Source organism: Arachis hypogaea, chromosome 8, assembly GCF_003086295.3.
Source record: "Arachis hypogaea cultivar Tifrunner chromosome 8, arahy.Tifrunner.gnm2.J5K5, whole genome shotgun sequence".
NCBI lineage: Eukaryota > Viridiplantae > Streptophyta > Magnoliopsida > Fabales > Fabaceae > Arachis > Arachis hypogaea.
The window spans coordinates 4,237,230-4,249,275 of record NC_092043.1 but is presented as its reverse complement, the minus strand read 5'-3'; the positions used below and the strand labels follow the sequence as shown (position 1 = coordinate 4,249,275).

At 35.1% G+C, this 12,046-nt stretch overlaps 1 protein-coding gene across 1 annotated transcript; it reads left to right on the top strand.

Moving 5' to 3' along the window:
- The first annotated feature begins 3,803 nt into the window (after nucleotides 1-3,803).
- Nucleotides 3,804-5,353, top strand: LOC112708309 (protein CUP-SHAPED COTYLEDON 3). Its single transcript, XM_025760491.2, has 3 exons — nucleotides 3,804-4,092; nucleotides 4,205-4,470; nucleotides 4,712-5,353. Exons 1-3 carry the CDS (start codon nucleotides 3,870-3,872, stop codon nucleotides 5,351-5,353), a joined length of 1,131 nt encoding a protein of 376 aa, XP_025616276.1. The 5' UTR covers nucleotides 3,804-3,869.
- The last annotated feature ends 6,693 nt before the right edge of the window (nucleotides 5,354-12,046 follow it).

The following is a 12,046-nucleotide window of genomic DNA, read 5'->3' as shown; positions in this document are numbered from 1 at the left end:
CCATCAATATTCTTGCCAGCATCATCAACAACCTCAGGATCATCAACCGGGTGATATATGGAACTCAGAAGTCTATTAGTTCTTCAATATGTTATCTCACATTGCATTGATCCCTGCATTCCCAGTTAATATGTTTAGTCCAAACTCAACATCGGCGCTTGTTGGATCATACCAGTATACTGCCTTGTATGACTGATATTCCAAACTCTTGAATAATGTTACAAGGTCTCCGAAATTCACAAAGTCTAAGTCCATCTCAGGGAACCTCTCTTCCTTTCCATTCTAATAAACTAGGGATCCATCACTTCCTCTGACAAAGTTACCTCCATGGTGAAAAATCGACACCACAAAAATATCAACCATATGAAATTAACCCATGAACAACTATGTGTCAGTCCAAGAACAGTTACAAAAATTATGAATGAAACCCCTTTGTCCTAACACAATCCCTCCTTCTAATTCTAGACACAATATTTTAAAAACAGTTTTTCACTTCATAACATCACTATTACCCACACTGTCAACATGTACACATAATGCCTTCACCCTTAGTTCACACAACAATAACCAAAACTTTAACGCTAAGTAAGGCGCTCTTACCTTTTGACGAAGACAACGACTACAACCTCAACAAAAACTTTCTTCTTAGCCTCCGACAGCAACTTCACTCAACACCGATTGCTCTTCTACGTAGTATAATTTTTGGAAGGAGAAACAGGGAGGAGGGAGTTTGATCGTTTGTCTTCTTAGGGTTTTCAGTAATTCAGAAAATCAATGCAAACATAGGTGTTATGGGTATTGCAATGGGAATTAAAGTGTGTTTGGAGGGGTGGGAGAGAAACAGCGTCGTTTTGGAGCTTAGGGACTAATACGTCTTATTTTCAAAAGTTATAGTACATGTGTCATCCCGTAACAGTCAGGTCGGCACCATGGAAGCCACATCAGCGTTTTTCGTTGGGTATAATGGAGTGACTTTAATGGAGGGATAAATTTGTCCACATTTTGGAGGGGTCAGTGACATAAATGTATTTTCTATTATTTGGAGACGAAAATGGCAGAAAAAAAAAAATTAAGGATCTATTTGTCTCTTTTTCAAAAAGAAATGACAAGGAACATATTATCTTTTTTCAATCATTAAGGTACAAATTGTCTAAATTGAAAAAGAGTAAAGATCAAAGAAAGGATTTTATTCATAATTTTTTTATATAATTATCCTTAAAGATTTTTTTTAAATAATATATAAACTTATTAGTAGTTTGTTGAAATTTAAAATCTCTGGTGAATAAAATCGTTACTAAAATAATTTCTATTAGTATTTAATAAGAAATTATGTTATCTTAATACCATATTGAATATTTACTAATTAATTAAGAAGGAGGTTTATATTTCTTCGAGTTCAGTATTTACGTATTCGCTTAAATTCACCTTATCATTATTAAATAAAATGTTAAAACTCAATTAATAAGGATTCTTAATATAAGAGATTTTATTAACAAACTAAATATTTGTTAATAATCTTTACAAATATTTTCTTAAAACATCATTCGGGACTAGTTATTTCTTATTTGGCGCCAAGCCCCAATCATTTATTACTACACTGTTGTGTTCTGCTGCTACGCATATTGAACAACAACGTCCTTTTGCAATTATTTGAGCTTCACCTTCCGTATAAACATCACATACATACCATTATTACAGTAAAGTGTGTATAAATATTAAATACTAATCAATTATCCCTCACTGTTCAGCTATGCCACAGTGATATAATCCTGTACCTTATTAATTACTAGCACAATTTCATCGTCCCTTTAACAAAAAGGTAAACCAATAATCTTACTTTAGCAGTGCAAGTCTAAATTTTCACCCCCAAAATCGATTACAAAATTCTGTACAACGCTATCTTTCGCGCTGTGCCTGAAAAAGATGTATGCACTTAGGCTTTGTTTGTTTCAGAGAGAGAGGTAGTTTGAGTCTGAGAATCAGACTTGCAGTTAAAAAAATGGTAAAATAAAAAATAAAAAATTAATTATCTTTAAATAAGATAATAAAATTTATATATAATAAAAATTATAAATCTATGGGTCTTAGTTTTTACTTTGTAATCCTCTTAATTTTAGAAAATCTTCTTTATCAGTGTGGAAAAGTAAACAAGAGTGATTGGAAAATTAGCGGAACTGGCCTTCTGGAACTTGGTTCCAAATATTCCCTTGCTTTTTTAATATATATATATATATATATATATATATATATATATATATATATATATATATTATGATGAAGATTTTATAATTACCATTATGTGAAGATGTATTTTTTTATCATTATATAATAAATTGAAGAGTTTGATTTGATGTAATATAAAAATATTATTTTTTTTAAATGTAACTAAACAAATAAAGCATATTTTTTACACAAAGTTCTTTATAAAAAGATGTTTTTAACATCTTCATTTAAATAGGTACCTCTATATATATATATATATGCATTAGGCAATAGCATATATAATATATTATATATTGTAATAAAAATAAAAATTAATATTTTGGTATTAATATGATAATATATTATTATTTATTATTAAATGCATATGTAAGCCTTTTTGTATTGATAATCTATAGTATAAATTATATTCTTATTTGGTATTTATTTATTAAAAGGTTATTTATACAAAAATTTTAGACACTTTAGATATCAATATTTTTATCTTATCTTTTTTATTTTTTATTTTTTAATTTTGGGAAAATTGAATTTGAAGACTTCAACTGAAAATTTAAAAAATAAAAAAATTTAAGAAACTTTTTTATGTCAATTTTGAGTGTACATATAACAATTATTTTATTTTATCAAATAGTTAAAAACAATTTTGTTAGTAAAGGATAAAATTATTATAAATAGAATAATTCTTCATAAGATAAGGGCCAGAAATATCATTGAAGTTAATATGCCTTTCTTTTCTTCCACTTTTCCATTCAAACAAACGAAATAAATAATTTTTTTTCCATCTAAATATGCTTGTGGAAATTAAAAATTCTATTCAGCTTCTTCCTTTTCTTTGCTTTATGGTTAGTTCTCTCTTCCCCACTTCCTTCCAAGTTCCAACCAAACAATGCTTTAATTAATTATAGGTTGATTTGTTCCCCCTTGACCAATTCCCTAAAATGAAAAGTTGGATGCATTAAAGGTCTAAAAATCTCGGTATTCAATCAACGACTTTCTACTCTTGGTTCCAAGTTTTATTTGCAAGAAGAGGAAATGATAGTACTAATAAGCTCACAAGCTCAAAGAGTATAGGCTGATATAGTAGTAGTAAGTAGTAGTAGGCATTTGCTCTCAGACTCTGAATTAAATTCTGCAACCAACCACGCATTTAATGCAACCCTTCTTGGCTTTCTCCTCAAATTACCTTCGAAATTATCCGTTCGTTTTTTTTTTCAGGAATTTATTTAATGAATTTCCTTAATTCTTGATTTAAAGTGTAAAAACAAACATTTCACTCTTAATAATGTCTGTTTGAAATGATTATCTTAGAACATTTTTTTTGACAGGGATTTTATTAGAACTTCGCTTTGTAGAATATATTCTAAAATTAAAGTTATAAAGTCAAAGGTACGTATAATATTTGTTTTTTAATTAATGTATAAATAAGTAAGTCTGGTAAACCAAAATATAATGTGTGCAAAACAGTATTATTGATTTATTGTATGTGTTTTGAAGTGATGATAGTATACGACAAAATAACTAAATAATTATATAAATAATGGATACATGTTCCTCCTCCTTCAGTTCCCTCGTTTTCAGAAGAGGCAGGTACCTCATTATATATATATATGTATGAGGTGCATGGTTAATGGTTACTGTGTGATACATAGATGATGATGATGATGATGCTATCAATGGAAGAGCTAGCGTGTGAGCTGAGTGATCATGAAAAGAGAAACGCTCAAGGTTTGCCACCCGGTTTCAGGTTTCACCCAACTGATCAAGAACTCATTACCTTCTATTTGGCTTCCAAGGTCTTCAATACTACTACTACTACTCATGTCAACTTTGTGGAGGTTGATCTCAATCGATGCGAGCCATGGGAACTTCCAGGTCTGAATTTAATTTAATTTATTCTTCAATCGTAATAAGCTTGGCTGTTTCTTTGTTTAAAAAAGAAAAAATGTGAATGTGATGTTGGTGGATGAAATGGCATGTACGGCAGAAGTGGCAAAGATGGGGGAGAGAGAGTGGTATCTGTACAGTGTGAGAGACAGAAAATACCCAACGGGCCTCAGAACTAACAGAGCAACCGCTGCTGGGTACTGGAAGGCTACCGGCAAGGACAAGCAAGTATACGGCGGCGGTGGCCTTGTTGGGATGAAGAAGACGTTGGTGTTCTACAAAGGGAGGGCCCCCCGCGGTCAGAAGACTAAATGGGTAATGCATGAGTTCCGGTTGGACCCTCACAGCTCTCCTTCCCTCTCTAAGGTACATCACTCTTACATTGGCTTCTGTGTACCGTGTGAATCAAGTTATGTCTTCACTTTTGGGTTGACTAATGAATCATTTCCTGTTCCTAAACTTGACCCTTTTTACTCTCTGCTCTTCTTTCTCTTGTCTTGATGTGATCCAATCCATCTTTTCTACCTACTATTCATTCCCACATGTGAATTCCTAGAGAGCCATCTTAATTAATTAATCAGCTTGTTGCCTTGTTTGAGAGATGCAGGATGAGTGGGTAATATGCAGAATATTTCATAAAAGTGGGGAAAAGAGAACTCCTACTACTACTCCTGCTCCTCTGCTACTTCATCATCAACAACACGATCCATCATCACTGTTCAATGACCATATCTCCCACTCTCATAATCATAATCAAAACCTCCTCTCGCCATTGCTTCATCCTTTCCCAATCCCTGAAGAAACCACTAAAACCAAATCATCAACAATTAACAGCAACCATTACCCTCCACCACCACCTTCCTCCCAACACTTGCTTAAGCTCAATAAGTCTACTAAATTAACAAAAACAGTGCCTCCTTCTCCATCATTCTTCCAATACCAACAGCTTCTAGAAGATGATCCCAACTTATTGCATTGGATGGACAGTGGTAATAATAATAATAATAACTGCAAGGCCAATAATACTGCTAGTAGTGTTGAGATAATGGATGCTGCTGCTGCTGGCTTGATAGCATTCTCATCAGGAGGACCTTCACCTACTCCTACTAATAATAATAATAACAATTCTGAAATAATAAGGGACATGATGATGATGTCTTCTTCTTCGGCTTCTATGCTGCACATACTCGACGATGCTCCTCTTGGAATTCAATCTTGGCCTCATCATCATCATCATCACCTTCTGTAAAATAATGTATGTGCATGCATGCATATTTACTTAGTTAATTAATTAATTATTAACTTATTGTATATGCGTACCTATGTATGTGTAATATATATGTTAAGCTAATATATATATATATATATATATATATATATATATATATATATATATATATATATATATATGTCGATGTTTAATTAATTAATTAATGTTTCTGTTGCTACGTGCGTGCACTGACCTTTGATATGGACATATCAGTATAACATTATATATATAATCTATATATTTGTCTTTGCATACAAAGAATAATTGAAGTACCAACACCATCGTGCGTTACATTATTGTTCCTTGTAAGAAGATATAATAGCTACACATACAAGCTAAGCTAAGGTTTCTTATAGTAATGAAAATTCATGCGGTTAATAATCTCCGGCCATGTATCTAAGCCTCTATTATATATACATGTCATTATGTCAACATGATTAAAACTATATATACACTAAGCTATAGTAGTATTCTACACGATAACATATCAAGAATAGAGAGCTTCAATTCTTCATGAATCACAAATTGAACCTTTCTTTTGTATTTGCTGTAATTTCAGAATCGGGTAACGTTTGTATTATATGATGAGTGAGGATTAATATTCATTTGTCGATAATTCTAAAAAAAATATCTAAAGTTATCTTATATAATATAATATTTATAATTTTATATTTATAATTACATATTTATTATATTTAAAATTATATAATTATTTTAATAATAATTAATAAATATTAAATAGGATCATTCTAAACTATTTGATTTTTTATTATTTCTCGTATATTATTATTTATTTATATAAGATGTAGCAACGTAGCCTTTAATTTGGCGTCTGCAAGACTGCGACAGTCGTTCCCTTCGCTCACTTTTATTTGCTTTCAATTTTTGTGTTCAGTTGTACGTTACTGTCGGGGAAAAAGAAATTTTGAGATTTATATTTTAAAAATATCCTCATTTTTAGTTGGCTGATTTTTTTAGATGGAAATAATTACCGTGTAATGCAATGAAATGGACGTATATCAAATATTTGTCTATAACTATCGGTCAAAATGTAGGCTGTTTTATCTTTATCATATTTTTTAATTTTTTTGTGCAACTAAAGTGCGGGATACATTTATAAAGTTTCAACTTTTTAAATTTTTTTGTTTTTGTTTTTTAGTCCAAAACGCAAGTTGCGTTTAGAAATGGGTGTTTTTTAAATTTTTTTAGAAGGAAAAGTTTAGGAAATCAGCAGTTTTATTGAATTTTGTCCAGCATGTAACCAGTAGAGGAAGGTGAGCCATTGGATGAAATTTCACACCAATTTCACACCATCAAATCATCATTGATGGCTAGTTAATGGCTAACAATCACAAAAATTACTGGCCCCCTAACATTGCTCTTTTTAGAAACCTAAAATGCAGGTTGCGTTTAGAAATGGACTTTTTTTTATTTTTATTTTTGGAAACTCAAAAACGCAGGTTGCGTTTTAAGCGTTAGAAAAGTTTTTCGGAAGCTATAAAATACAACCTGCATTTTGTATAAAAAATAATATTTTAATCGAAAGCCTTATCTATAAATACAAAATTCAATTCAACCCAAGTTGTACCTCACTTCCATTCTACTCCCATTCCTCTTTCTTTCATATATCTCATACTTGTGGATTTTTTGACAATTAGTTGTGTCAAAAAAGTCGAGTTAGGTGAGGTTGAAGTTATGGAAGGTATTGCAAACATGTGAGTGTATTATAACGGTGAGATTATACCAAACATACACGAAGGAGTGACTTTTGTTTGTGAATGTCCGTTTTTATTTGCTATTCCATGTACCATGAGTTTTGTAGAGTTGCACAATGATTTTTGTGAGAACATACAAAGTCACATTTTGAAAAGGGTGAGCAACATTTTGTACAGAAATCCTGTACAAGTATTTGGTGGGCTGTTACAGTTTCAACTAATGTCCATCACTAACGACACATGCATGCAGCGAATGCTCTATATTTATCAACAGACCCGATTTTACGTGCCGATGATAGAGCTGTACGTTGAGTTTGAACAGCATATGGGGATGGATGCGGTTGGTGATGATGTCAACGTTGATGAACTTGTGGATATAGATTGGGAAGAAGATAACAACGATAGTGACGAGGAGTTTGAAGCCAACTATGAAATCGATGACGAAAACGATGACGGAGACTTGGCAGGCAATCCGGCGGTACAAAATGAGGCGCATGCAATTGTAAGTCAGCACCCCTTTGGCATTCCGTCTTTTATGCAAACTTTGGATCTCGAAGCCATGCATGTCTCGAAATTTCTTGAGTATGCGAATATCGGTATGTTATCTTATGGTTATTATTTAAAGTTACCACTACCATTTATTTTATTTGCCTTCTCCGACTGATGGTGGTTCGCATGTCATAGGTGAAGGCAACATTGCAGCGGTAGATGGTGAGTTTAGTGTCGGAATGAAATTTGGTTCTAGAGAGTCAGTGATATCTGCAATCAAAAGTTACACTACCTCTAGAGGAGTTGATTACACTGTTTATGAGTCTGAACCGCAGACATTCTATGCGAAATGTAAGGATTATGGTGCAGGGTACGATTGACTTATCCGAGTTAGCTTGATTCGAAAGAAAGGCTGTTGGGAGATCAGGAGATACAATGACAAACACACGTGCACCATGGGCACGATATCACAAGATCATGCCAAGTTGGACTCAGGCACAATTGCAGGCCATTGGTTGAAAAAAATCCGTCGATAAAGGTGAAGTCTATTATTGGAGAAGTTCAGTCCAGGTTGAACTATACTGTAAGTTACTGCAAGGCTTGGTTGGCAAAGCAGAAATCTGTCACAAAAGTTTTCGGTGATTGGTAAGTTTCTTACTAGACTCTGCCAGTATGGTTGAAAGCAATGACTGCAAAGATGCCAAGGTCCCGTGTTAAAATAAAAATGCTGCCTGTTTACCGTAAGAGTGAGGAGGTTCAAGGTGTAAGAGTTTTCCATTGCTTTTTTTGGAGCTTCTATCCGTGTATTGTAGCATTCAGACACTGTAAGCTATTGGTGCAGATTGATGGCACAGACCTATACGAAAAATATAAAGGTGCACTTCTAGTTGCGGTTGCACAAGATGGGAACCAAAACATTGTGCCTATTGCATTTGCGATAGTCGATGGTAAGACAAAAAATGCGTGGGAGTTTTTTCTAACCAATTTGCGGAGATATGTTATTACCATTGATGGCGTGGGCATTATTTCTGATCGCCATAATTCCATCGACGCAGTGATACCTCGCAGTAACGGTGCATGATCACCACCAAGAGTGTGCCACATATTCTGCATCAGGTACATCAGGTCCAATTTCTTAAGGAGGTTCAAGACTCCGTATTTGCATAAACTTGTGGTTAATACAGGTATTTGAATTCGTTGTTATGGTCCTATTCATAGTAATTTTGTGGCACCTGCTTATGATTACATGGTTTGTTCAATATGCTATTCTAGGACGGAACAAGAGTACAACAAAAACTACCAAATGTTTAAAGAGCGGTGTGAGGCATATACTCAATGGTGCGATGAGATCGGTATTCAGCAATGGGTGTTGGCATTCGACGGGGGTCATCGTTAGGGACATATGACGACAAACTTGGTAGAGTGCATAGATTCTGTCCTTAAGGGTGCACACAACCTTCCTATGACTGCCATTGTTAGGTCTACTTTCTATCGGCTAAACGAATTGTTTACTCGAAAAAGCGCTGAGGCTCATGAGCATGTCCACAATGGATTCATGTATTCAAAATTTTCAAAAGATTTGAAGAGAGTTTTCGATGTGTAGGAAACATTGTGGTCAATCGGTTTGACAGGCTGATGAGCGGATAATTTATACGCTTTTTGACATTGTTTTTACATAGTTTTTAGTATGTTTTAGTTACTTTTTATAATATTTTTATTATTTTTTATGCAAAAATCACATTTCTAGACTTTACTATGAGTTTGTGTGTTTTTCTCTAATTTCACGTATTTTCTGGCTGAAATTGAGGGACTTGAGCAAAAATCTGATTCAGAGGCTGAGAACGGACTGCAGATGCTATTGGATTCTGACCCTCCTGCACTCGAAGTAAATTTTCTGGAGCTACAGAAGCCCAATTGACGCGCTTTCAATTGCGTTGTAAAGTAGACATCTTGGGCTTTCCAGAAATATATAATAGTCCATACTTTGTCTGAGATTTGATAGCCCAAACTGGCGTCCAAACGCCGGTCAGAGACCCTTTTCTGGCGTAAAACGCCAGAACTGGCACCAAAACTGGAGTTAAACGCCCAAACTGGCACCAGAGCTGACGTTTAACTCCAAGAATGGCCTATACATGTAGAAGCTTCAATGCTCAGCCCAAACACACACCAAGTGGGCCCCGGAAGTAGATTTCTGCACTATCTGGACCTAGTTACTCATTCTATGTAAACCTAGGTTACTAGTCTAGTATAAAAACTACTTTTAGAGATTCATTTTGTATCTCATGACATTTTTACATTCGTTATTGTATCTTTGACGGCATGAGTCTCTAAACCCCATAGTTGGGGGTGAGGAGATCTGCTGTGTCTTGATGAATTAATGCAATTACTACTGTTTTCTATTCAATCGCAGTTGCTTCTGTTCTACGATATTCACTCGTACTTCAATGTGATGAATGTGATGATCCGTGACACTCATCAACATTCTCAACTTATGAACGCGTGCCTGACAACCACTTCTGTTCTACCTGCAACAGCTTGAGTGTGTATCTCTTGAGCTCCTGATTCACGAGTTTGATGTCTTTCCTGACAACAGACCATTCAATTCAGTGAGATCAAAACCTTCGTGGTTTAGGCTAGAATCAATTGGCGAAATTCCTGAGATCCAAAAAGTCTAAACCTTGTCTGTGGTATTCCGAGTAGGATCTAGGAAGGGGATGACTGTGAGGAGCTTCAAACTCGCGACTGTTGGGCGCAGTGACTGGTGGACGAAATTGTGATACAAGAGTTCCAGGCACTGTTAGAGAAGCGTTTTCTTTCCACAACTCCGTTGTTAGAGAAGCTTTTTCTTTCCACAACTCCGTTCAACTTAACCAGCAAGTGTACTGGGTCATCCAAGTAATACCTTACGTGAGTAAGGGTCGATCCCACAGAGATTGTTGGTATGAAGCAAGCTATGGTCACCTTGTAAATCTCAGTTAGGCAGATTAAATTGGTTTATGGTGAGTTCAAAAATTAATTAATAAATGGAAAATAAAAAGGGATAGAAATACTTATGTAAAGCAATAATGGGAATTTCAGATAAGTGTGTGAAAATGTTGTGCTCCTCTCGTATCTCTATTTTCTTATTACATTCATCCAATCTTTCCTACTTCTTTCCATGGCAAGCTGTATGTAGGGCATCACCGTTGTCAATGGCTACATCCCATCCTCTCAGTGAAAACGTTCCTATGCTCTGTCACAGCACGGCTAATCATCTGTCGGTTCTCAATCAGGTTGGAATAGAATCCCTTGATTCTTTTGCGCTTGTCATCACGCCCAGCCTTCAGGAGTTTGAAGCTCGTCACAGTCATTCAATCCCAGAATCCTACTCGGAATACCATAGACAAGGTTTAGACTTTCCGGATCCTCATGAATGCCGCCATCTATCTAGCTTATACCATGAAGATTCTATTGGGGAATCTAAGAGATATGCGCCCGGCCTAGAGTAGAACGGAAGTGGTTGTCAGTCACGCGCGTTCATAGGTGAGAATGATGATGAGTGTCACGGATCATCACATTCATCAAAGTTAAGTATAACGTATATCTTGGAATAAGGATAGAAGAGAATTGAATAGAAAGTAATAATAATTGTATTGAAACTTGAGGTACAGCAGAGCTCCACACCCTTAATCTATGGTGTGTAGAAACTCCACTGTTGAAAATACATAAGTAAAAGGTTCAGGCATGGCCGAATGGCCAGCCCCCTTGGTCTAAGGACTAGGCGTCTAGAGATATCTAATACACTAGTAAAAAGTCCTATTTATAATAAACTAGCTACTAGGGTTTACATGAGTAAGTAATTGATGCATAAATCCACTTCCGGGGCCCACTTGGTGTATGTTTGGGCTGAGCTTGATCTATCCACGAGCTGAGGCTTCTCTTGGAGTTGAACTCCAAGTTATAACGTGTTTTGGGCGTTCAACTCCGGATCATGACGTGTTTCTGGCGTTTAACTCCAGACAGCAGCATGTACTTGGCGTTCAACGCCAAGTTACGTCGTCAATTTCCGAATAAAGTATGGACTATTATATATTGCTGGAAAGCTCTGGATGTCTAATTTTCAACGCCGTTGAGAGCGCGCCATTTGGAGTTTTGTAGCTCCAGAAAATCCATTTTGAGTGCAGGGAGGTCAGATTCCAACAGCATCAGTAGTCCTTTTGTCAGCCTTTTTCAGAGTTTTGCTCAAGTCCCTCAATTTCAGCCAGAAATTACCTGAAATCAAAGAAAAACACACAAACTCATAGTAAAGTCCAGAAATGTGAATTTAACATAAAAACTAATGAAAACATCCCTAAAAGTAGCTTGAACTTACTAAAAACTACCTAAAAACAATGCCAAAAAGCGTATAAATTATCCGCTCATCAGTGACAGTGTGCAAAAAGATCAATGGATCTTATTCCAACACAAGTGAGAACCGACAAATGATTAG

Excerpts from the sequence above, each read along its gene's own strand:
- LOC112708309 (XM_025760491.2), top strand. The coding sequence starts at position 3,870 with ATGATGATGATGATGATGCTATCAATGGAAGAGCTAGCGTGTGAGCTG. Across the intron at positions 4,093-4,204 it reads CGAGCCATGGGAACTTCCAG|AAGTGGCAAAGATGGGGGAG; the intron begins GTCTGAATTTAA and ends CATGTACGGCAG. Across the intron at positions 4,471-4,711 it reads GCTCTCCTTCCCTCTCTAAG|GATGAGTGGGTAATATGCAG; the intron begins GTACATCACTCT and ends TGAGAGATGCAG.